This window comes from Salvelinus sp. IW2-2015, linkage group LG33, assembly GCF_002910315.2.
Source record: "Salvelinus sp. IW2-2015 linkage group LG33, ASM291031v2, whole genome shotgun sequence".
NCBI classification, from domain to species: Eukaryota; Metazoa; Chordata; class Actinopteri; order Salmoniformes; family Salmonidae; genus Salvelinus; species Salvelinus sp. IW2-2015.
Window position 1 is genome coordinate 7,177,448 of NC_036872.1, and position 25,487 is coordinate 7,202,934.

At 41.8% G+C, this 25,487-nt stretch overlaps 1 protein-coding gene across 2 annotated transcripts in view; it reads left to right on the forward strand.

The window, feature by feature from the left end:
* Positions 1–20,847, forward strand: part of LOC111957390 (PHD finger protein 19-like) — a 34,846-nt gene extending 13,999 nt beyond the window's left edge. For both annotated transcript variants that reach the window (XM_023978188.2, XM_023978189.2), the window contains exons 13-15: positions 3,934–4,019; positions 4,884–4,979; positions 14,132–20,847. In XM_023978188.2, the coding sequence (XP_023833956.1) occupies positions 3,934–4,019; positions 4,884–4,979; positions 14,132–14,474 (525 nt within the window). In that variant the 3' untranslated portion in view covers positions 14,475–20,847. The remainder of the gene's footprint in view (positions 1–3,933; positions 4,020–4,883; positions 4,980–14,131) is intronic.
* Positions 20,848–25,487: the final 4,640 nt, after the last annotated feature.

Consider the following 25,487-nt stretch of genomic DNA (forward strand, 5'->3'; position numbering starts at 1 on the left):
TATTATAACGTAAAAAAATCTGGAAAAAGTGAAGGGGTCTGAATACTTTCCGAATGCACTATAGGTTGGGAAGAGATTTTTCGATGTACCAATTCCATGGCACATGGTTTATGAACTGATACACAAAACAACGCTGGATTCAAAACGTTGAGATTTTAAATCATTATACAAAATTATTGCAACCAGTAGAATGTTATATACAGTTGAAGTCGGAAGTTTACATACACTTAGGTTGGAGTCATTTAACCTTAATTTCCACCACTCCACAAATGTCTTGTTAAAACTTCTTAGTGATCCCTTCCTGCTTGAATCCCAGTAACGGGATTGATTTGATAACATCCAGTGAAATTGCAGTGCGCCAAATTCAAAAACAGAAATACTCATAATAAATATTCACAAAACATACATGTGTAATACATCAAAATAAAGCTTAACTTCTTGTTAATCCAGCCGCAGTGTCAGATTTCAAAAAGGCTTTACGGCGAAAGCAGACCATGCGACTATCTGAGGACATTGCCCCGCATACCAACACATGAAAATCATATATCAACCAGGCAGGTGCTACACAAAAGTCAGAAATAACGATATAATTCATGCCTTACCTTTTGAAGATCTTCTTCTGTTGGCACTCCAAAATGTCCCAGAAACATCACAAATGGTCCTTTTGTTCGATAAAGTCCTTCTTTATATCCCCAAAATGTCAATTTATTTGGATCCTTTGATTCAGAAAATACACCGGTTCCAACTCGCCCAACATGACTACAAAGAATCTAATAAGTTACCTGTAAACTTGGTCCAAACATTTCAAACAACTTTCCTAATCGAACCTTAGGTATCCTAAAACGTAAATAATCGAATAAAATTGAAGACGGGATAAACTGTGTTCAATACCGGACGAAAACAAAGTGAAGCGCGTTCCAGGTGTGCGCACCAAAAAACTTGAGTCCACCTGGAGTGACACATGGAAAGAACAGGGCTACTTCTTCATTTCTAAAAAGAAAAACATCAACCAATTTCTAACGACTGTTGACATCTAGTGGAAGCCATAGGAACTGCAAGCCTATTAAAAAGGGCTTACCATAGAAAACTAATGGAAAACAGATTGACCTAAAAAATGTTTTCCCTGGATGGATTGTGCTCAGGGTTTCGCCTGCCAAATCAGTTCTGTTATACTCACAGACATTATTCAAACAGTTTTAGAAACGTAAGAGTGTTTTCTATCCAAATCTATTAATAATTTGCATATCCTAGCTTCTGGGCCTGAGTAGCAGGCAGTTTACTTTGGGCATGCTTTTCATCCGGACGTGAAAATACTGCCACCTATCCCTAAGAATTTTTAACAAACTATAGTTTTGGCAAGTCGGTTAGGACATCTGCTTTGTGAATAATCTGTTGTTTAACAATCGTGCAACAATTGTTTACAGAGAGATTATTTAACTTATAATTCACTGTATCACAATTCCAGTGGGTCAGAAGTTTACATGCACTAAGTTGACTGTGACTTTAAACAGCTTGGAAAATTCCAGAAAATGATGTCATAGGCTAACTGACATCATTGAGTAAATTGGAGGTGTACCTGTGGATGTATTTCAAGGCCTACCTTCAAACTCAGTGCCTCTTTGCTTGACATCATGGGAAAATCAAAAGAAATCAGCCAAGATATCAGAAACAAAATTGTAGACCTCCACAAGTCTGGTTCATCCTTGTCAGCAATTTCCAAACGCCTGATGGTGCCATGTTCATCTGTACAAACAATAGTACGCAAGTATAAACACCACCGGACCACGCAGCCGTCATACCGCTCAGGAAGGAGACGCGTTCTGTCTCCTAGAGATGAACGTACTTTGGTGGGAAAAGTGCAAATCAATCCCAGAACAACAGCAAATGACCTTGTGAAGATGCTGGAGGAAACAGGTACAAAAGTATCTACATCCACAGTAAAACGAGTCCTATATCGACATAACCTGAAAGGCCTCTTAGCAAGGAAGAAGCCACTTCTCCAAAACCGTCATAAAAGCCAGACTACAGTTTGCAACTGCACATGGGAACAAAGATCGTACTTTTTGGAGAAATGTCCTCTGTTCTGATGAAACAAAAATAGAACTGTTTGGCCATGATGACCATCGTTATGTTTGGAGGAAAAAGGGGGAGGCTTACAAGCCGAAGAACACCATCCCAACCGTGAAGCACGGGGTGACAGCATCAAGTTGTGGGGGTGCTTTGCTGCAGAAGGGACTGGTGCACTTCAGAAAATAGATGGCATCATGAGGCAGGACAATTATATGGATATATTGAAGCAACATCTCAAGACATCAGTCAGGAAGTTACAGCTTGGTCGCAAATGGGTCTTCCAAATGGACAATGATCCCAAGCATACTTCCAAGGTTGTGGCAAAATGGGTTAAGGACAACAAATTCAAGGTATTGGAGTGGCCATCACAAAGCCCTGACCTCAATCCCATAGAAAATTTGTGGGCAGAACTGAAAAAGCGTGACGTGAGCAAGGAGGCTGACAAACCTGACTCAGTTACACATCTCTGTCAGGAGGAATGGGCCAAAATTCACCCAACTTATTGTGGGAAGCTTGTGGAAGGCTACCCAAAAAGTTTGACCCAAGTTAAATAATTTAACGGCAATGCTTCCAAATACTAATTGAGTGTATGACCCATTGGGAATGTGATGAAATAAATTATTCATTCTTCTATTATTCTGACATTTCACAATCTTAAAATAAAGTGGTGATCCTAACTGACCTAAAACAGGGAATTTTTACTGGGATTGAATGTCAGGAATTGCGAAAAACTAAGTTTATATTTGGCTAAGGTGTATGTAAACTTCCGACTTCAACTCTATATGGGTACACAACCATCCCAGCTCTGCAGATTTAGCTGTGAATAGAGAATTATTAGATCATTTATTTTGGTACTGGCCATATTTAGCTGGTTTTTGGTCGACGCTTCAGGAATGGCTGAAGAATTGCAACATTTACCTGAATCTATCTCTGCAAATAGCACTGCTGGGTGATTTAAAAAAAAATCATAGTCAATCGATCAATGATGTAATAATACTCTTAGGAAAATGTTGTATCTTTTAATTTACAATCTGTAGAAACTATGAGAATATACAGGTTCAGAATGTTTGTGAAACATCACAACACAGTTGAAAAATAAATGGCAAATAGAAATCAAAACTGGATGGTCTCAGAGATGAGTCCCACATATGCTGAGCACTTGTTGGCTGCTTTTTCTTCACTCTGTGGTCCAACTCATCCCATATCAATTGGGTTGAGGTCGGGTGACTGGAGGCCAGGTCATCTGATGCAGCGCTCCATCACTCTCCTTCTTGGTCAAATAGCCCTTATACAAAATAAAGGAAAACCCTTGAATGAGTAGGTGTGTCCAAACTTTTGACTGGTACTGTATATATATTTTATATATTTATATTTACAAAAAATATATATGGGAGATTGAAAATGACGCAGACAATTACATTGATGGAAGCCACAATCTATCTGCAATTTTAAAGCTGATCTACCCCTAAATACATTTAATTAATAACATTTTTTTTTTTTTTTTACTGTATTCACAGTATTGAAAAACTATCCCATGGATTTTTCCAAATACCCCGGTATACCGTCCAAGCCTATTTGAAATGATTGTTTTAGTCAAATATGATATCTGTTTGGGTTTCTTGCGGTCAATTTGTAGTTTAAAAAATATTATTAGTAACTATGTTTCGGCCCCCTGATCATCTTCTTAAGAAATAAAAAAAATTGCCCCAGGCTGAATCTAGTTCATCTCTGGCATGTAGCATTTAAACAGTAGTGATGAAGACAAGGATGATGATTGATGATGGAGACAATGGTGTTGATGACTGTCTGTTTATGACACTGGCTGAGTACTATAATACCGTGTGTGTGTGATTTGTTATGTAGAATGACCTGACCTCAGCCTGGAGCACCAACCATCATATGGCCAACATCTTTGACTTCACATTGGACGAGTTACAAAGCCTCAAAAGGTAAATGGTTTGGATACTAAGGGCCAGTTTCCCTGACAGATTAAGATTCAGCTTGGATTAAGTAGCATGTTCAATGGAGTTTATCAATTTAAAGTTATTTTAAATCTAGGACTGTGTCTTGGAAAACCAGCTCGAAGAGTGTAATTTTTAGCACTTTTGTCTAGATGCTCATTTCCAACGAACTCTGTACTACTGTAAGCATTTGACATTGACTTCGATTGAATGCAATAATTTTCAAGGCCCTAACAATCTCCTTCATTTACATGCATTTCCCTTTGAAAGACAATCTCTGGCAGTGTTTGTTTTGTCACCCCTCTGAGGATTTTCATCAATGTGTCGAACGAAGAGATTTAATTGCGCTTTCCTGTAAAGGTTATCTCCCGAACAGTGCATAATAATACAAGAAAGGCAAACACTTTTGGGGACTGTTGAGAATCAACCAAGCTTTCTTAGAGGAAAATCAGGAGATGGGGAATAACTGGTGCAACGCCAAAGAGTGGACTAACACTGTCGGAATGTGAGGAGTGGAATAGGCTTGGTCATAACTCTATAGCACCTGAACTGAGCTGGAGGATGAGAACAGCTAAAATGATCTGTGGCTTTGAAGCATTACATTAACTTTCTTCCATTAGCTAGATATAGTACTTTCTCACGCATGCAGGCTCTTATTATATGGGTGTAGAACAGTGACTTGCAAATTCAAGTCACAGGGTGAGGGACCATGGTAATACTGTACATTTTCCTTTGAGGTTAGGATTAGAAATGACAAAATAGGACTATTCTGTCTAGTCCAGGGGCCACAAAATCCTCTGATTAGCACTTATTTCCAGCGTTTGAACGGAGCTGACGCTGTTTACTCCTCAGCACTAGCTCGGGACGGACCTTCAGTCTTGACCTGGACTCCACAGACGCTGCCAGCACCTCTGGGTCCGCCACCACCAGTGTCTCCTACGACTTCAGGTACAGTACGATAGTCACCAAGACTTTTTTGTTGTTAGAAAAGGCAACTCCCTCACGCGCGGTTACCTCTGCAAATTGTTCATTGTGTTGGCATTAGGAGAAGGTCCTATTTTGTTTATTTTGCTCCGCCGTGTGGAATGTGTTGTAGACCGATCGATAAGAACCCCCAACTGGAATCGCTGCAGCCCGGGCTGTCAGATGAGATTTTGTCTCCCACGTTTTCCAAGCTCTTGGACATGGTCCTATGTGAGGAGTTGAGGAGAGCCAAAACATGTTTGACAGCACACAAAAATAAGTATGATGTGAGGTCCTGGATTATTTAATGTGGTTGGCTCCTGTACATCTTCCAATATTTGCTTGAATATTTGCTTAAACTTGGAACTAAGCAATGGAAGTGACTATACATTCACTATATCCACATTCACAAACCCTCGATGACAGCATTATTTGAACACTGTGAAACACCACCCCTCCCCATATCTGCGAAACACCCCTGGGCTCCCTAACTGACTGGCTTAATTTAGCGACACTCTCAGTGCTGGCTCCTCGCACGAGGGAGGGGCTCTGAAGTCTGACATACAGAGTGTATTGACACTCTGCTAGGTTAAAAGAAATATATTAATAAACGTTCGTCTTTGCCTTTACTGTGTTTCGTTTCATGACTGAAAATCCTACTGGTTGGCATCCCGGTGGAGCTGCTGACATCTCCTGTGGCTCTATTTCCAGCTGGCACTAAGGAGGCGCATGTTAGTTTGCAATTTCGTCATGTAAAGACTGGCATTTTACGGCCCTAACGCAAGGTTTGGTAATTGACTTGTCTATCGTCATCTCGCTTGCCCTGAGGTGGGAGGGGTGGCCATATTTAATTTCATGCAGAGCTAATGGGAAGTTTAAAAAAGCAGGTCTTAATGGTAACACAGTTTATAATGGCATGGAGTTTGAGAGCGAAAACACAGTCATGCATGTCTGCCTTTTTATGCCAATTCATCTGGTTTAGAAACATAATTTGATTCAAAACCAAACATAGCCTACCCTCCCCTTAATCAAGGCTGGTTTAGCAGCATCAGAAAGGTGTGTATTTTTATTCTGGCTTTTAGCCAAAAGAAGCCTATGGTTCAACAGCAATGCGTTTTGTCTTTATTATCCTGGTCTTGCAACGTAGCATTTCCATAAAAGTAGCCATCCCCATTTCCAAAGAGCGCCTCATCCTTTTATGAAAGACTCCCTTATCCAAACTTATTGAAAGGATTCAGTCCTATAATGCAGTATCAACGGTATGCCAAGGCTGTATTCTGCTTATTGACAACATGCCTCACATACAATACAATTTACGGAGCCTAGTATTTTGTTATTTTAAGGAGAAATGCGATGCGTAAAGATATGTAGGCTAGGCTCGTTGAAGCCAATTACAACTCCAAACATACTGTTGCTATTACTCATTACTGTATCCTATGCTATTTAATAAACTGTAGTATCATTCCACAATGGACCTGGACGAGAATTGAAGTTGATGACAAAATCTACAGAACTTGAGACAAACGCAGGCAGTATTAAGCCTATGGACCGCGCTGATTGGCCAGTGAGTGGCCAAGCCCTCGTCACAACTACAACTTGTTTATTCATCAAAACCCAGCCCTTTCGGGCCACCGCCAGCTATTGCATTCATAATTACGGCTGTGAAAATAGCTAAAATATTTCTGGAGCACCCCCAGGACCTACAGTTGAAGTCGGAAGTTTACATACACTTAGGTTGGAGACATTAAAACTCGTTTTTCAACCGCTCCACAAATTTATTGTTAACAAACTATAGTTTTTGCAAGTCGGTTAGGACATCTACTTTGTGCATGACACAAGTAATTTTTCCAACAATTGTTTACAGACAGATTATTTCATTTATAATTCATTGTTTCACAATTCCAGTGGGTCATAAGTTTACATACACTAAGTTGACTGTGCCTTTAAACAGCTTGGAAAATTCCAGAAAATGATGTCATGGCTTTAGAAGCTTCTGATAGGCTAATTGACTAATAGGCTAATCATTTGAGTAAATTGGAGGTGTACCTGTGGATGTATTTCAAGGCCTACCCTCAAAATCAGTGTTTTTTTGCTTGACATCATGGGAAAATCAAAAGAAATCGGCCAAGACCTAAAAATTGTAGACCTCCACAAGTCTGGTTCATCCTTGGGAGCAATTTCCAAACGCCTGAAGGTACCACGTTCATCTGTACAAACAATAGTACGTAAGTATAAACACCATGGGACCACGCAGCCGTCATACCGCTCAGGAAGGAGACACGTTCTGTCTCCTAGAGGTGAACGTACTTTGGTGCGAAAAGTGCAAATCAATCCCAGAACAACAGCAAAGGACTTTGTGAAGATGCTGGAGGAAACAGGTACAAAAGTATCTATATCCACAGTAAAACGGGTCCTATATCGACATAACCTGAAAGGCCGCTCAGCAAGGAAGAAGCCACTGCTCCAAACCCGCCATAAAAAAAAGCCAGACTACGGTTTCCAACTGCACATGGGGACAAAGATCGTACTTTTTGGAGAAATGTCCTCTTGTCTGATGAAACACAAATAGAACTGTTTGGCCATGATGACCATCGTTATGTTTGGAGGAAAAAGGGGGATGCTTGCAAGCCGAAGAACACCAATCCAACCGTGAAGCACGGGGCTGGCAGCATCATGTTGTGGTGGTGCTTTGCTGCAGGAGGGTGGTGCACTTCACAAAATAGATGGCATCATGAGGCAGGACAATTATGTAGATATATTGATGCGACATGTGTGAGCAAGGAGGCCTACAAACTTGACTCAGTTACACCAGCTCTGTCAGGAGGAATGGGCCAAAATTCACCCAACTTATTGTGGGAAGCTTGTGGAAGGCTACCCAAAACGTTTGACCCAAGTTCAACAATTTAAAGGCAATGCTCCCAAATACTAATTGAGTGTATGTTAACTTCTGACCCACTGGGAATGTGATGAAATAAATAAAAGCTTAAATAAATCATTCTGACATTTCACAATCTTAAAATAAAGTGGTGATCCTAACTGACCTAAAACTAGGAATTTTTACTGGGATTAAATGTCAGGAATTGTGAAAAACTGAGATGAAGTGTGTTTGGCTAAGGTTTATGTAAACTTCCGACTTCAACTGTATAACACTACTTCCAGTGCTTGGATTTACCATTGTTTTAGGTTTGTTCAAATAGAGCCCTGAGAGAGAGGACTGATTGTGATGATGATGTTTACACTGATGTTACTCTGCCCTGTCCGTTTCCCCTCTGGTACTCTGCCTACACACACATATATACATACACACACACACACACAGTCCTGGGAGAAGAGTAGTGTCCAGGTGTGTGCGTGCAGTAAGTAACTGTTAATCTACTGACTGGTTTATGCTGTAGAGTTGCCCCCAGTGACACCAATTTGATTATTTGAAGGTTCATGTTCGAGATATCAACCCAGCATTTAGAATGTGAGGCTCTGAGGCTTATAATTGAGGCTAAATATGACATTGTATTGATGTTCCTTGTTTGATATGTTCAGAGTGTAAAGAATTTTGGAAACTTCCAGAAACGGGGTGCCACACAGGACATTTTCAAAGGGATTTATTTATTTTAAAGGCAGTCGCTCTTTAAGTGTGGCATTGAGGAGGGAGTGTAAAAGCAGCACAGTTATTGGGCATGAAAATGAGACAGAGAAAAATCATGTAGCGGACCACAGCTACCCCTGGAGGCTGATCCAAGTCATGTTCATAATCGCAGTCTTCTTTGGGATTGGGTTGGCGGATTGCATCCAATTTAAAGGTGCATACACCACCGCCTACCTACATTACATTCTCTTCATTATTCCTGTTCCTAAAAGGAAAAACTTGCACCACCAACTAGCCCTAGACCTATATACCACTATTTAATAAACATTCAAATCACCACCTCATTAACTCTTCTGCAGTAAAATCTTGCACACCCAGGTACTTCTCTGCAGTTGCCACTTACACACATTAAAACCCACTACCCCGTTCCACTACTTTGACCCTATCTGCTCCTGCACCATGCCAAGGGCCTGGGAGGACTGCACATCGCTCTTCAACACACCCTGTAACTCTTCTGAAGTCAAGTCTCATATACCCAAATACTTCTCTGCAGCTGCCACCAAAACATCTATTCTCTGTGATTTACGTTCCATTTCTGCGGTACATTTGATAACCATTGCTAAGAAGCCAACCTTACTGAAGCAAAACTCACTTGTTGGCCTATCCCTCTATGCTGGCCCAAATCTACTACCCACTGGGATCTAGGGCTGGGCGGTATACCATATTTTACTATATACCGGTATTGATGCACGGACCAGTTTGGGTTTTTACTTTACCTTCTATAACGGTATTTGAATGTTTGGTTTGTTAAATGTGATACGCTGTGTGTAACATCCATTTTTATAGTTTACTACGCTACTTGAGTCATCTCTCTCTCTCTCCACGCAGCTTTCCACACAGACCTAGTCCCACCCCGTCACTCAAGGAGCTCATTTGTTGTTGCTATAGATAATGTGTGGGCAGAACTGGAAAAGCGTGTGCGAGCAAGGAGGCCGACAAACCTCACTCAGTTACACCAGCTCTGTCAGGAGGAATGGGCCAAAATTCACCCAACTTATTGTGGGAAGCTGGTGGAAGGCTATCTGAAACATTTGACCCAAGTTAAACAATTTAAAGGCAATGCTACCAAATACTATGAGGACCTACAATGACTCATCTGTTTCACCATGCTTCCTACCGGGTCTGCGTCGCACCAAACAGCGGGCGTCACAAACTCCAGGAATTTCTACTTCAATTGCTCCATCTCCACACTTATTTTTTTATTTCACCTTTATTTAACCAGGTAGGCTAGTTGAGAACAAGTTCTCATTTGCAACTGCGACCTGGCCAAGATAAAGCATAGCAGTGTGAACAGACAACAACACAGAGTTACACATGGAGTAAACAATAAACAAGTCAATAACATGGTAGAAAAAAAAGAGAATCTATATACAATGTGTGCAAAAGGCATGAGGTAGGCAATAAATCGCATAATTACAATTTAGCAGATTAACACTGGAGTGATAAATCATCAGATGATCATGTGCAAGAAGAGATACTGGTGTGGCAAAAGAGCGAAAAGTAAATAAATAAAAGCAGTTGGGGGGTGAGGTAGGTAAATTGGGTGGGTAGTTTACAGATGGATTATGTACAGCTGCAGCGATCGGTTAGCTGCTCGATAGCAGATTTTTAAAGTTGTTGAGGGAGATAAAGTCTCCAACTTCAGAGATTTTTGCAATTCGTTCCAGTCGCAGGCAGCAGAGAACTGGAAGGAAAGGCGTCCAAAATGAGTTTTGGCTTTAGGGATGATCAGTGAGATGCGCGTGCTGCGGGTGGGTGTAGCCATCGTGACCAGTGAACTGAGATAAGGCGGCACTTTACCTAGCATAGCCTTGTAAGATGACCTGGAGCCAGTGGGGTCTGACGACGAACATGTAGCGAGGCCAGCCGACTAGGGCATACAGGTCGCAGTGGTGGTCGTATAAGGTGCTTAAGTAACAAAACGGATGGCACTGTGATAAACTGCATCCGTTTGCTGAGTAGAGTATTGGAAGCTATTTTGTAGATGACATCGCCGAAGTCGAGGATCGGTAGGATAGTCAGTTTTTACTAGGTGTAAGTTTGGCGGCGTGAGTGAAGGAGGCTTTGTTTTGCGGAATAGAAAGCCGACTCTAGATTTGATTTTGGATTGGAGATGTTTGATATGAGTCTGGAAGGAGAGTTTGCAGTCTAGCCAGACACACTAGGTACTTATAGATGTCCACATATTCTAGGTCGGAACCGTCCAGGGTGGTGATGCTAGTCGGGCGTGCGGTGCAGGCAGCGAACGGTTGAAAAGCATGCATTTGGTTTTACTAGCGTTTAAGAGCAGTTGGAGGCCACGGAAGGAGTGTTGTATGGCATTGAAGCTCGTTTGGAGGTTAGATAGCACAGTGTCCAAGGAAGGGCCGGAAGTATACAGAATGGTGTCGTCTGCGTAGAGGTGGATCAGGGAATCGCCCGCAGCAAGAGCAACATCATTGATGTATACAGAGAAAAGAGTCGGCCCGAGAATTGAACCCTGTGGTACCCCATAGAGACTGCCAGAGGAACCGGACAACATGCCCTCCGATTTGACACACTGAACTCTGTCTGCAAAGTAGTTGGTGAACCAAGCAAGGCAGTCATTAGAAAAACGAGGCTACTGAGAGTCTGCCGATAAGAATATGGTGATTGACAGAGTCGAAAGCCTTGGCCAGGTCGATGAAGACGGCTGCACAGTAATGTCTTTTATCGATGGCGGTTATGATATCGTTTAGTACCTTGAGCGTGGCTGAGGTGCACCGTGACCGGCTCGGAAACCGGATTGCACAGCGGAGAAGGTACGGTGGGATTCGAGATGGTCAGTGATCTGTTTGTTGACTTGGCTTTCGAAGACCTTAGATAGGCAGGGCAGAGGATGATTAGGTCTGTAACAGTTTGGGTCCAGGGTGTCTCCCCCTTTGAAGAGGGGGATGACCGCGGCAGCTTTCCAATCCTTGGGATCTCAGATGATACGAGGAGAGGTTGAACAGGCTGGTAATAGGGGGTGCGACAATGTGGCGGCGGACAGTTTCAGAAATAGGGGGTCCAGATTGTCAAGCCCAGCTGATTTGTATGGGTCCAGGTTTTCCAGCTCTTTCAGAACATCTGCTATTGGATATGGGTAAAGGAGAAGCTGGGGAGGCTTGGGCGAGTAGCAGCGGGGGGGGCGGGGCTGTTGGCCAAGGTTGGAGTCGCCAGGAGGAAGGCATGGCCAGCCATTGAGAAATGTTTGTTGAAGTTTTCGATTATCACAGACTTATCAGTGGTGACCGTGTTACCTAGCCTCAGTGCAGTGGGCAGCTGGGAGGAGGTGCTCTTGTTTTCCATGGACTTTACAGTATCCCAGAACTTTTTGGAGTTAGAGCTACAGGATGCAAATTTTCTGCTTGAAAAAAGCTGGCCTTTGCTTTCCTGACTGACTGCGTGTATTGGTTCCTGACTTCCCTGAACAGTTGCATATCGCGGGGCTCTTCGATGCTATTGCAGTTCGCCACAGGATGTTTTTGTGCTGTCGAGGCAGTCAGGTCTGGAGTGAACCAAGGGCTATATCTGTTCTTGGTTCTGCATTTTTTTGAACGGAGCATGCTTGTCTAATATGGTGAGGAAGTAAACTTTAAAGAATGACCAGGCATCCTCAACTGACGGGATGAGGTCAATATCCTTCCAGGGTACCCGGGCCAGGTCGATTAGAAAGGCCTGCCTCGCAGAAGTGTTTTAGGGAGCGTTTGACAGTGATGAGGGGTGGTCGTTTGACCGCGGACCCGTGGCGGATACAGGCAATGAGGCAGTGATCGCTGAGATCTTGATTGAAGACAGCAGAGGTGTATTTGGAGGGCAGGTTGGTTAGGATAATGTCTATTAGGGTGCCCATGTTTACGGATTTAGGGTTGTACCTGGTGGGTTCCTTGATGATTTGTGTGAGATTGAGGGCATCAAGTTTAGATTGTAGGACTGCCGGGGTGTTAAGCATATCCCAGTTTAGGTCACCTAACAGAACAAACTCTGAAGCTAGATGGGGAGCGATCAATTCACAGATGGTGTCCAGGGCACAGCTGGGAGCTGAGGGGGTTCGGTAGCAGGCGGCAACAGTGAGAGACTTATTTTGGAGAGATTAATTTTTTAAATTAGAAGTTCGAACTGTTTGGTCATAGACTGGAAAGTATGACAGAACTTTGCAGGCTATCTCTGCAGTAGATTGCAACTCCTCCCCTTTGGCAGTTTCTATCTTGACGGAAAGTGTTATAGTTGGGTATGGAAATCCCAGAATTTTTGGTGGCCTTCCTAAGCCAGGATTCGGACACGGCAAGGACATCAGGGTTGGCAGAGTGTGCTAAAGCGGTGAGTAAGGCAAACTTAGGGAGGAGGCTTCTGATGTTGAATGCATGAGGCCAAGGTTTTTTCGATCACAGAAGTCAACAAATGAGGGTGACTGGGGAATGCAGGGCTGGGTTTACCTCCACATCACCCGAGGAACAGAGGAGTAGTAGGATGAGGGTGCGGCTAAAGGCTATCAAAACTGGTCGCTTAGAGCGTTGGGGACAGGAATAAAAGGAGCAGATTTATGGCGTGGTAGAATAGATTTCTGGGCATAATGTGCAGACAGGGGTATGGTGGGGCACGGGTACAGCGGAGGCAAGCCCAGGCACTGGGTGATGATAAGAGAGGTTGTATCTCTGGACATGCTGGTCTCAATGGGTGAGGTCACCGCATGTGTGGGGGGTGGGACAAAGGAGGTATCAGAGGTACGGAGAGTGGAACTACGGGGTCCATTGCAAACCAAAACAATGATAATGATAACTAGCCTGAACAACAGTATGCAAGGCATATTGATATTTGAGAGAGACATACAATAAGGCATAAAGTGATTGCAGGTCTTGATTGGGAGAGCTAGCTAAAACTTTAAACTTAATACTACCCCAAAAATCACCCCTTTCAATGTTGCCCTGTTCCTAACAGCAAGGCAAGAAACATATCTTGACCCAAGTTGCGTTACACGTCGCGTGTAACAGCAAAGCACAAAAAGCAGTAAATTCAGGAAACAGTCATTACTTTTGTTTCAATAGGTTGCTGATATCAGGGTCATTACGTTCATTAGGCATCAAATGGAATAAAACAGACTGAAAGAGGGAGGGACTAACTGGACTTGTCCAATAAGACAAGGTTTCCCAAACTCGGTCCTGGGCAAGGTTAAGGATTAGTAGCTAGCTAGTTGAAATGTTACTGATAGTCTGTAGAGCATGGTTTCCCAACTCTCCTCAGGGCCGTACCGATGTTTCAACCCTAAACTGGCACTCCTGATTTCAATTAGTCAACTAATCATCAAGCCTTTGACTAATTGAATCAGGTGTGCCAGTGTAGGGTTAAAACAAAAATGTGAAACGTCTGGGGGGACAGAGTAGAGGGTTGGGAAACCCTGCTGTAGAGCATCTACAGATGGATTATCCAAATAAGGTGTTACCAAATGTTTTTTGCTGCATGCCCTAATGATCCCGTTAATTGTAACTTGTTGCAGGAAGAATGTTGGCAGTCGTAAGAGGAAGCTGCCCACCTCTAACTATACGGTGCTGGCCACTAAGAAGGAGGTGGTGGAGAGCGAGCTGAGCCCCATGGAGCTGAGCCTACCAGGAGAGGAGGCTGCCTCCGCGATGCTGGACAACGCGATCGACAGCCACACCTTTGACAGCATCAGCGAGGATGACTCCTCCCTCTCCCACCTCAAGTCGTCCATCACCAACTACTTTGGGGCGGCGGGGCGACTCACCTGCGGAGAGAAGTACCAGGTGCTGGCCCGCCGGGTCACTCCGGAGGGGAAGGTGCAGTATCTGGTGGAGTGGGAGGGCACCACTCCCTACTGACCTGGCTGCTGCAGTAAGGAGGTGTCGCAGAGGAAGGGGGAGTAATAGGCAAGATCGGCCTAGCAAGGCCTACCTGGTTGTACCCGTTTATTTTTCTCCTGTTACTTTCTCTTGCTCTACAGTACTATCTTTATTTCAGTATATAATATTATTTTGGGTATATTGAACCAATTTGGTAGCGTCCTCTTGAGCATCTTGAATAGTAACAAAGCCTGAAGAACTGTGTGCCGGATGCTAGTTTGAGTAGGTTTGTGATGGTAAAGATAACGAAAGAGTTGGCTCAGAGTTCCAAGAAAGAACAATACCACTGATTCTAAAGGATGGGAGCAAAACTGTCGGAAGAGCACTACTAAAATGGGCTCTGTGTCCTTAAATTCAACAATATTCTGCTCTATTAATAGTTTGTCACAGTATTTTTTTAAACTTTCTGTTTAGAATTGTTTCACAATAACAGCAATATGCCATATCTAAGCCACATTTACAGTGCCTTCAGAAAGTATTCATGCCCCTTGACTTATTCCACATTTTGTTCTATTACAGCCTGAATTCATTGGATTAAATGGATTGTTTCCACCCATCTATACACATACCCCATGTACACACACTACCCCATTTTGCAAATGTAGGGAAAATTATATACAGAACTATCTAATTCACGTAAGTATTCACAGCCCTGAGTCAATACTTTGTAGAAGCACCTTTGGCAGCGATTACAGCTGTGAGTCTTTCTGGGTAGGTCTAAGTGCTTTCCACACCTGAATTGTGCAACATTTGCCCATTTTATTATTTTCCAAATTCTTCAAGCTCTGTAAAATTGGTTGTTGGATCATTGCTAGACAACCATTTTCAGGTCTTGCCATAGATTTAAATCAAAACTATATCTTGGCCGCTCAGGAACATTCACTGTCTTGGTAAGCAACTCCAGTGGGCCTCCCGAGTGGCGCAGTAGTCTAAGGCACTGCATCGCAGTGCTAGCTGTGCCACTAGAGATTCTGGGTTCGAGTCCAGGCTCTGTCGCAGCCAGCCCTGTCCGGGAGACCCATGGGGTGACGCACAATTGGCCCAGCGTCGTCTGGGTTAGGGGAGGGTTTGGCCGGCAGGGATGTCCTTGTCACATCGCGCACTAGCGACTCCTGTGGCGTGCTGGGTGCAGTGCACAAAAAAAAGCTATTACAGTCTATATTTGGCTTTGTGTTTTAGGTTATTGTCCTGCCGAAAGGTAGATTTGTCTCACGGTGTCTGGTGGGAAACAGACTGAATCAGGTTTTCCTCCAGGATTTTGCCGATGTTTTAGCTCCATTCCGTTTCTTAGCCCCCCAGTCCTTAACAAAAAAAATGTAGAAACATAATTCCACATTGACATTATGGGGTATTGTGTGTAGGCGAGTAACAAAAATGCTTAATTTAATCAATGTAACATTCAGGCTTTCACACAACAAGGTGTGTGAATACTTTCGGAAGGCACTGTAACTTGTAGCAAGTTATACCTCTCCACTAATCAATGAAATGTTTATCAGCTTTATCTAGTACTATATTGCCAAGTGTAAAAGCTGAGTAATGGTTTTAGATACAATATATATATACACATGCTTTTATGAATGTTATCAGAAAACAGTCAGTTTATACTTTGTCCTTTCATTTTCAAATGCGTTTAGAGTCAGTTTTACAGGATGGTGTGGGGACAAGAGAGCAAAGCAAACAGCGTTTCCCCTAGGATTTTTTGTCCCCCAGCGGTGGCAAGGTTAGCGGAATTGTAAAGATTTTGCCATGGGGCTGAGAGAAAATGTGCAGTTTTAAAGCTAATTTCCTGCAATTCTACACTTTTTGCCATGGCTCACGCCGTGTTCTTATGCTATCTGAGTGACTCAAACACAAAATAAATGGGGGCGCTATGATTTTTTTTTATTCTCCCTGACTGTCTAGTTTTTATTTTGGTGGTTGTTGGTTTTCAAATATGATATTTTAAATATAGCTCCATTATATTTTCTACAGTGCCTTCGAAAGTATTCAGACCTTTTCCACATTTTGTTACTTTATAGCCTTATTCTAAAATTGATTAAATTGTTTTTTTCCCTCATCAATCTACACACAATACCCCATAATGACAAAGCAGAGACAGGTTTTTATACCTTTTTGTGAATTTATAAAATAAAAACTGATGAAACATTTACATAAGTACTTTGTTGAAGGACCTTTGGCAGCGATTACATCATCGAGTCTTTCTTGGGTATGACGCTACAAGCTTGGCACATCTGTATTTGGGGAGTTTCTCACATTTCTTCTCTGCAGATCCTCTCAAGCTCTGTCAGGTTGGATGGGGAGCGTTGCTGCACAACTATTTTCAGGTTTCTCCAGAGATGTTAAATCGGGTTCAAGTCCGGGCTCTAGCTGGGCCACTCAAGGACATTCAGAGACTTGTCCCCAAGACACTCCTGTCTTGACTGTGTGCTTAGGGTCATTGTCCTGTTGGAAGGTGAACCTTCGCCCCAGTCTGATGTCCTGAGCGCTCTGGAGCAGGTTTTCATAAAGGATCTCTCTGTACTTTGCTCCGTTCATCTTTGCCTCGATCCTGACTAGTCTCCCAGTCCTTGCCGCTGGAGAACATCCCCACCGCATTTCAGTTTATTTTTATTTTTAATACATTTGGAAAAAAATCTAAAAATCTGTTTTCGCTTTGTCATTATGGGGTCTTGTCTGTAGATTTCTTGAGGATAGAATAAGGCTGTAATGTAAAAGTGGAAAAAGTCAAGGAGTCTGAATACTTTCTGAAGGCACTGTATATACTTTCGGTTTTTAGTCGTTTAAGTTTACACTGAAAACGTTTTACCGGCACCCCTCCCCCCCATATATGTGTATATTGTAAAGTTTGGGGTCACTTAGAAATGTCCTTGTTTTTGAAAGAAAGGGTATTTTTTGTCCATTAAAATAACATCAAATTGATCAGAAATACAGTGTAGACATTGTTAATGTTGTAAATGACTACAAAATAGCTGTTAAATAGTACCCGCAAAACACCAGCCTTAACGTCAACAGTGAAGAGGCGACTCTGGGATGCTGGCCTTCTAGGCAGAGTTCCTTTGTCCAGTGTGTTCTTTTACCCATCTGAGATATGACTTTTTCTTTGCAACTCTGCCTAGAAGGCCAGCATCCCGGAGTCGCCTCTTCACTGTTGACGTTGAGACTGGTGTAGACAATTAAGGCAAGGGCTGTTTTCTCGTCATCTGCTGCGTCCGCCGCATTGTTCTCAACACCAATGCTGGGTAACTTTGCTATTATGCACATTGCAACATGGTCTAGGAAAAGGTGCAACATTTTTTTATGGAATATCTACATAGGCGTACAGAGGCCCATTATCAGCAACCATCACTCCTGTGTTCCAATGGCACGTTGTGTTAGCTAATCCAAGTTTATCATTTTAAAGGGTTAGTTGAGCATTAGAAAAACCTTTTGCAATTATGTTAGCACAGCTGAAAACTGTTGTACTGATTAAAGAAGCAATAAAACTGGCCTTCTTTAGACTAGTTGAGTATCTGGAGCATCAGCATTTGTGGATTCGATTACAGGCTAGAAACAAAGACCTTCCTTCTGAAACTCGTCAGTCTATTCTTGTTCTGAGAAATGAAGGCTATTCCATGTGAGAAATTGCCAAGACACTGAAGATCTCGTACAACGCTACAATAGACATTTACAACATTAACAATGTCTACACTGTATTTCTGATCAATATGATGTTATTTTAATGGACAAAAAAAAGATTTTCTTTCAAAAACAAGGACATTTCTAAGTGACCCCAAACTTTTGGACGGTAGTGTACATACAGTGCATTCGGAAATAATTCAGACCCCTTGACTTTTTCCACATTTTGTTATGTTACAGCCTTATTCTTTCCTCATCAATCTATACACAGTACCCCATAATGACAAAGCGAAAACAGGTTTTTAGACATTTTTGCTATGAGACTCAAAATTGAGCTCCGGTGCATCCTATTTCCATTGATCATCCTTGAGATGTTTCTACAACTTGATTGGAGTCCACCTGTGGTGAATTCAATTGATTGGAGAAGATTTGGAAAGGCATACAAGTGTCTATATAGGGTCCCACAGTTGACAGTGCGTGTCAGAGAAAAAACCAAGCCATCAGGTTGAAGGAATTGTCCGTAGAGCTCCGAGACAGGATTGTGTCGAGGCACAGATCTCTGGAAGGGTACACAAAACATTTCTGCAGCATTGAAGGTCTCTAAGAAAACAGTGGCCTCCATCATTATTAAATGGAAGAAGTTTGGAACCACCAAGACTCATCCTAGAGCTGCCCACCCAGCCAAGCTGAGCAATCAGGGGAGAAGGGCCTTGGTCAGGGAGGTGACCAAGGACCCGGTGGTCACTCCGACAGAGCTCCTCTGTCGAGATGGGAGAACTTTCCAGAAGGACAACCATCTCTGCAGCACTCCACCAATCAGGCCTTTATGGCAGAGTGGTCAGACGGAAGCCACTCCTCAGTAAAAGGCAAAGGACAGCCCGCTTGGAGTTTTCCAAAAGGCACCTAAAGATTCTCTCAGACCATGAGAAACAAGATTTTCTGGTCTGATGAAACCAAGATTGAACTCTTTGGCCTAAATGCTAAGCCTCACGTCTGGAGGAAACCTGGCACCAGCCCTACGTTGAAGCATTGTGGTGGCAGCATAATGCTGTGGGGATGCTTCGGGACAAGTCTCTGAATGTCCTTGAGTGGCCCAGACTTGAACCTGATCAAACATCTCTGGAGAGACCTGAAAATAGCTGTGCAGCGAAGCTCACCATCCAATCTGACCGAGCTTGAGAGGATCTGCAGATAAGAATGGGAGAAACTCTCCAAATACAGGTGTGCCAAGTTTGTAGCATCATACCCAAGAAGACTCAAGGCTGTAATCGCTGCCAAACTTGCTTCAACAAAGTACTGAGTAAAGGGTCTGAATTCTATGATATGATATTCTTTTATTTTTATTTTTAATAAATATGCAAAAAAAAAAAAAAAAATGTATTTTTGATTTGTAGTTATGGGCTATTGTGTGTAGATTGTGGAAAATGTAATCCATGTTAGAATAAGGCTGTAATGTAAAAAAATGTGGAAAGCATCAAGGGGTCTGAATGCACTGTATCGTTTCATATATTTTTTGGAGTGGTGGCAACGATTTAGCAGCGGCAGCCCACCTCTGCTAAATTAATATAGGGGAAACACTGGCAAACACTGCACGCACCTCTTATATAGTGTATAGTCCTGGTTTTCCTTTGGCTCTGTTTATGCTGACATAGGTAGTTTGGCTAAGTAGATGCAAAACTTGTATTTTCCCAGAAATGCAATGCAGATGATGGAGAGCTTAACATAGTACTTTTAGACACTTTAAGATCTTTTTTGACATTTGAAATCTAGAAAGTTACAATGAGAATATTATGGACTTCAAGGGGCAGTCTTGGTTTATGTTCTTACAATATCCAAAGATTTCTTGACATATTCCTCCCATCCATCCATAGTTATTTCTGTGTTGCCGCAAGACATATATATATATATGCCTGACTGTTGATTTATTTTTCACTGACAGTGAAACCTGGGTCGTGTTCCTTGGGGCACTCAGTGGAAAAAAACCGGAAATTAGTGTTTAGGCCTTCTTATTTGGCAAGTCCAGGTCGTCCCTCCCTGTTTCATTTTGTTTTCCTTCTTTTTCTGCCTAATGAACATGATACAGAAAATAAATATGATTAGATTTCAATAAGTCAGTACATTATGAAAGATAAATGATGCTTTCCTATTACCATTTTCTATGCGCATAACCCCCTTTGCTTCATTGCACTATTGACATCTTAAACTATGCAAGTATTGTTTTTTCAATTCCTTTTACTAAATAACCAAATATTATTTACGAATAGTTTTAATTGATGATTATGGAAATTTGTGATCAGAAGTCACATGCTATATGCGTTTTATATTATTAATAAGGAAAAGTTTGAAGCTAATTGTAATATTTTTCCCGTTTGGCATTTTGCAAACATTTATGCTCTTTTATGTCTTTAAATTACAGTATGACTGTATTCACTCTAAAACAAACTGTTTACATGAGTAGATTCATAATATCTATCCTATGGAGTCTCCATTTAATATAATTTTTTGGATGATTCTTGAAGTGACATGTCAATGGTAAACTGTTCATTGTTTTACATTACTAGTTGTTTTACCATGTAACATGCCCAGAGCTGTGTAGATAGAGAACTTACTGTATACATTTCCCCTATTTGCTATGCTTGTTAGAAATGATATCTCTCAGCGGGTATTGTGCATCCTTTATTTGTAATTTGTGAATCTTTATTTGGTATATTGAATTGTAATTAAAAGCATTTTGAGATGTGTGTATTTGCTCCTTGGATAGATGCCATATGAGTAAACTCCATGGTAACGGCAAAGTGCCTAATAAACCATTCACATAGAAATGTAAAATGATGCATGATCTACAAACCATACCCACATATGTTCACAAAAGGCTTTAGCATTACTAAAACCAAGCCTGGTGGTTTTCCAGAGCAGCATGTGTGAAGTGTTTCAGGAGAAGACTCCATGTCTTTTCCTTTAATAATTGTTCAACCTCTATCTTTGCTCTCTAAACGTTGAACATCACTGGCACTAGAGGGCAGCATAATAGCATGAAACAGACGGATCAGATCTGTTGTGATTGAAAGTCATAATGATGATGTTTGAAGACATCTACAGCAAGGCTAAATACACCTATGTCTCATAAGTTTCCAAAGTAATTTATTTAAAAATATATGTATGCAACCAACCGAGACTTTATCTAACCCAAGTCCATGCCAGACAGTTAATTCTTTAATATAATTAAGGCGTTTTACGCCCTAGTCGGTGTGTCAAAACACGGCCCTATAGTCTCAGCAAGAGTTTGACTTTGGAGTCTGAAATGCGGAGTTTGTGCATAATTATGGTCCTGAAAAGTAAAAAAAATGCTTAAAGTAAAGGTACCTCAAACAATAATAGCCGAGGCAGACGCCACTGTATTTTTGTTATCCCCGTGAAAAGTGCGCTCTACGAAATAATGAGAATTTGGTGACCCGGCTTTCACGATGTCAATTCCAAGGCTGGATGAGTGTTCGCGGTAAGTAACGTTAGCCGTTAATAAACACAGCAAATGTTTTAGCTAGCTAACTAACTAGCAAATTAAACCTCAACTCAAGCACCGACGAAAAGGGATGCATCTCAAATCAATAAGCTGCTGTATAATTGCTGAAAGCTTGTAACTTAGCTACGTTAGAATAGTTGACATTCATTTTAAATGTCATTCTATTCATGCGAAAGGCCAGTCAGCTAACATTACCTATCAAAATAACTAAGTTGCGCATAAGTCAAGACGGTTGAGAACACTCGGCACCTAGAGAGACATTTTATTAATGTCTCTTTCCTTTACTTGTTTACAAGTTGTGCAACCAAAATATAGATATTAAGCTGCAGGATACAAGCTTTGTCCTGTAAAAACAGTAGTTGACCGAATATAGGCGAGTGATGCAACCATTGAAATAAAAAATCAACTGAGGAGCACTATACTCAACTCGTCATCTACAACACTCAATCTTCGTATGTCTTCAATCTGATATGGGTACACACTGACTGACAATACTGGTGTAACCTATCATACGGTTAATGTCAAATGAGTCAAAATCCATCTTCAAGCAGCAAACTACTTCAATTCGTAAACAGAGAATGTCACAAGCAAGGGACATTTGACCCCTGGTAGTAACCTTATTCTCCAGGAAAATGGGGATTACTGAAAACACAGCATTGCCCTGCAATGACATGGTCTATGCTGCCTGCCTACAGTGCTTAGCATAGGCAATTATCCCCTACCCTCAGTATCAACTTCATTTTAGTATGAAAACAGTCAAACTCAGTAGTTAAGTTACTGTGCTTGATGGACTTGAGTCACCTAACCATTCTGTACCACAGCAGTGATGAGCCCAGAAGAACGAACCCAAAGTCCTACTGCGAAAGGTGGAGGATTATTGAGTCTTGATTAGAGGTCAACCGATTAATTAGGGACGATTTCAAGTTTTCATAACAATCGGTAATCGGCATTTTTGGACACCGGATATGGCCGATTACATTGCACTCCACGAGGAGACTGCGTGGCAGGCTGACTACCTGTTATGCGAGTGCAGCAAGGAGTCAAGGTAAGGTGCTAGCTAGCATTAAACGTATCTTATAAAAAACAATCAATCTTAACATAATAACTAGTTAACTACACATGGTTGATGACATTACTAGTTTATCTAGCTTGTCCTGCGTTGCATATAATCGATGCTAATTTATCATTGAATCACAGCCTACTTCGCCAAACGGGTGATTTAACAAGCGCATTCGCAAAAAAAGCACTGTGGTTGCACCAATGTGTACCTAACCATAAACATCAATGCCTTTCTTAAAATCAATACACAAGTATATATTTTTAAACCTGCATATTTAGTTAATATTGCCTGCTAACATGAATTTCTTTTAACTAGGGAAATTATGTCACTTCTCTTGCGTTCTGTGCAAGCAGAGTCAGGGTATATGCAGCAGTTTGGGCCGCCTGGCTCGTTGCAAACTGTGAAGACCATTTCTTCCTAACAAAGACCGTAATTAATTTTGCCAGAATTGTACATAATTATGACATAACATTGAAGGTTGTGCAATGTAACAGCAATATTTAGACTTAGGGATGCCACTTGTGAGATATTTCACTGAAAGAATAAACGTTTTGTTTTCCAAATGATAGTTTCCCGGATTTGACCATATTAATGACCTAAGGCTCGTATTTCTGTGTGTTATTATATTATAATTAAGTCTATGATTTGATAGAGCAGTCTGGCTCAGCGGTGGTAGGCAGCAGCAGGCTCGTAAGCATTCATTCAAACATCACTTTCCTGCATTTGCCAGCAGCTCTTCGCTGTGCTTCAAGCATTGCGCTGTTTATGACTTCAAGCTTATAAACTCCTGAGATTAGGCTGGCAATAGTAAAGTACCTATTAGAACATCCAATAGTCAAAGGTATATGAAATACAAATGGTATAGAGAGAAATAGTCCTATAATAACTACAACCTAAAACTTCTTATCTGGGAATATTGAAGACTCATGTTAAAAGGAACCACCAGCTTTCATATGTTCTGAGCAAGGAACTTAAACTTTAGCTTTTTTACATGGCACATATTGCACTTTTACTTTCTTCTCCAACACTTTGTTTTTGCATTATTTAAACCAAATTGAACATGTTTCATTATTTATTTGAGACTAAATTGATTTGATTGATGTATTATATTAAGTTAAAATAAGTGTTCATTCAGTATTGTTGTAATTGTCATTATTACAAATATACAGTGGGGAGAACAAGTATTTGATACACTGCCGATTTTGCAGGTTTTCCTACTTACAAAGCATGTAGAGGTCTGTAATTTTTATCATAGGTACACTTRAACTGTGAGAGACGGAATCTAAAACAAAAATCCAGAAAATCACATTGTATGATTTTTAAGTAATTAATTTGCATTTTATTGCATGACATAAGTATTTGATCACCTACCAACCAGTAAGAATTCCGGCTCTCACGACCTGTTAGTTTTTTCTTTAAGAAGCCCTCTGTTCTCCACTCATTACCTGTATTAATGCCAACTGTTTGAACTCGTTACCTGTATAAAAGACACCTGTCCACACACTCAATCAAACAGACTCCACCTCTCCACAATGGCCAAGACCAGAGAGCTGTGTAAGACATCAGGGATAAAATTGTAGACCTACACAAGGCTGGATTGGGCTACAGGACAATAGGCAAGCAGCTTGGTGAGAAGGCAACAACTGTTGGTGCAATTATTAGAAAATGGAAGAAGTTCAAGATGACGGTCAATCACCCTCGGTCTGGGGCTCCATGCAAGATCTCACCTCGTGGGGCATCAATGATCATGAGGAAGGTGAGGGATCAGCCCAGAATACACGGCAGGACCTGGTCAATGACCGGAAGAGAGCTGGGACCACAGTCTCAAGAAAACCATTAGTAACACACTACGCCGTCATGGATTAAAATCCTGCAGCGCACGCAAGGTCCCCTGCTCAAGCCAGCGCATGTCCAGGCCCGTCTGAAGTTTGCCAATGACCATCTGGATGATCCAGAGGAGGAATGGGAGAAGGTCATGTGGTCTGATGAGACAAAATAGAAGCTTTTGGTCTAAACTCCACTCGCCGTTTTGGAGGAAGAAGAAGGATGAGTACAACCCCAAGAACACCATCCCAACCGTGAAGCATGGAGTGGAAACATCATTCTTTGGGGATGCTTTTCTGCAAAGGGGACAGGACGACTCTACGTATTGAGGGAGGATGGATGGGCCATGTATCGCGAGATCTTGGCCAACAACCTCCTTCCCTCAGTAAGAGCATTGAAGATGGTCGTGGCTGGTCTTCCAGCATGACAACGACTCGAAACAGACAGCCAGGGCAACTAAGGAGTGCCTCCGTAAGAAGCATCTCAAGGTCCTGGAGTGGCCTAGCCAGTCTCCAGACCTGAACCCAATAGAGAATCTTTGGAGGGAGCTGAAAGTCCGTATTGCCCAGCGACAGCCCAAACCTGAAAGATCTGGAGAGGTCTGTATGGAGGAGTGGGCCAAAATCCCTGCTGCAGTTGTGCAAACCTGGTCAAGAACTACAGGAAACGTAGTGATCCTCGTAATTGCAAACCAAAGGTTTCTGTACCAAATATTAAGTTCTGCTTTTCTGATGTATCAAATACTTATGTCATGCAATAAAATGCAAATTAATTACTTAAAAATCATACAATGTGATTTTCTGGATTTTTGTTTTAGATTCCGACTCTCACAGTAGAAGTGTACCTATGATAAAAATGACAGACCTCTACGTGCTTTGTAAGTAGGAAAACCTGCAAAATCGGCAGTGTATCAAATACTTGTTCTCCCCACTGTATATATGTATATAAATATAGATATCGGCCGATTAATCGG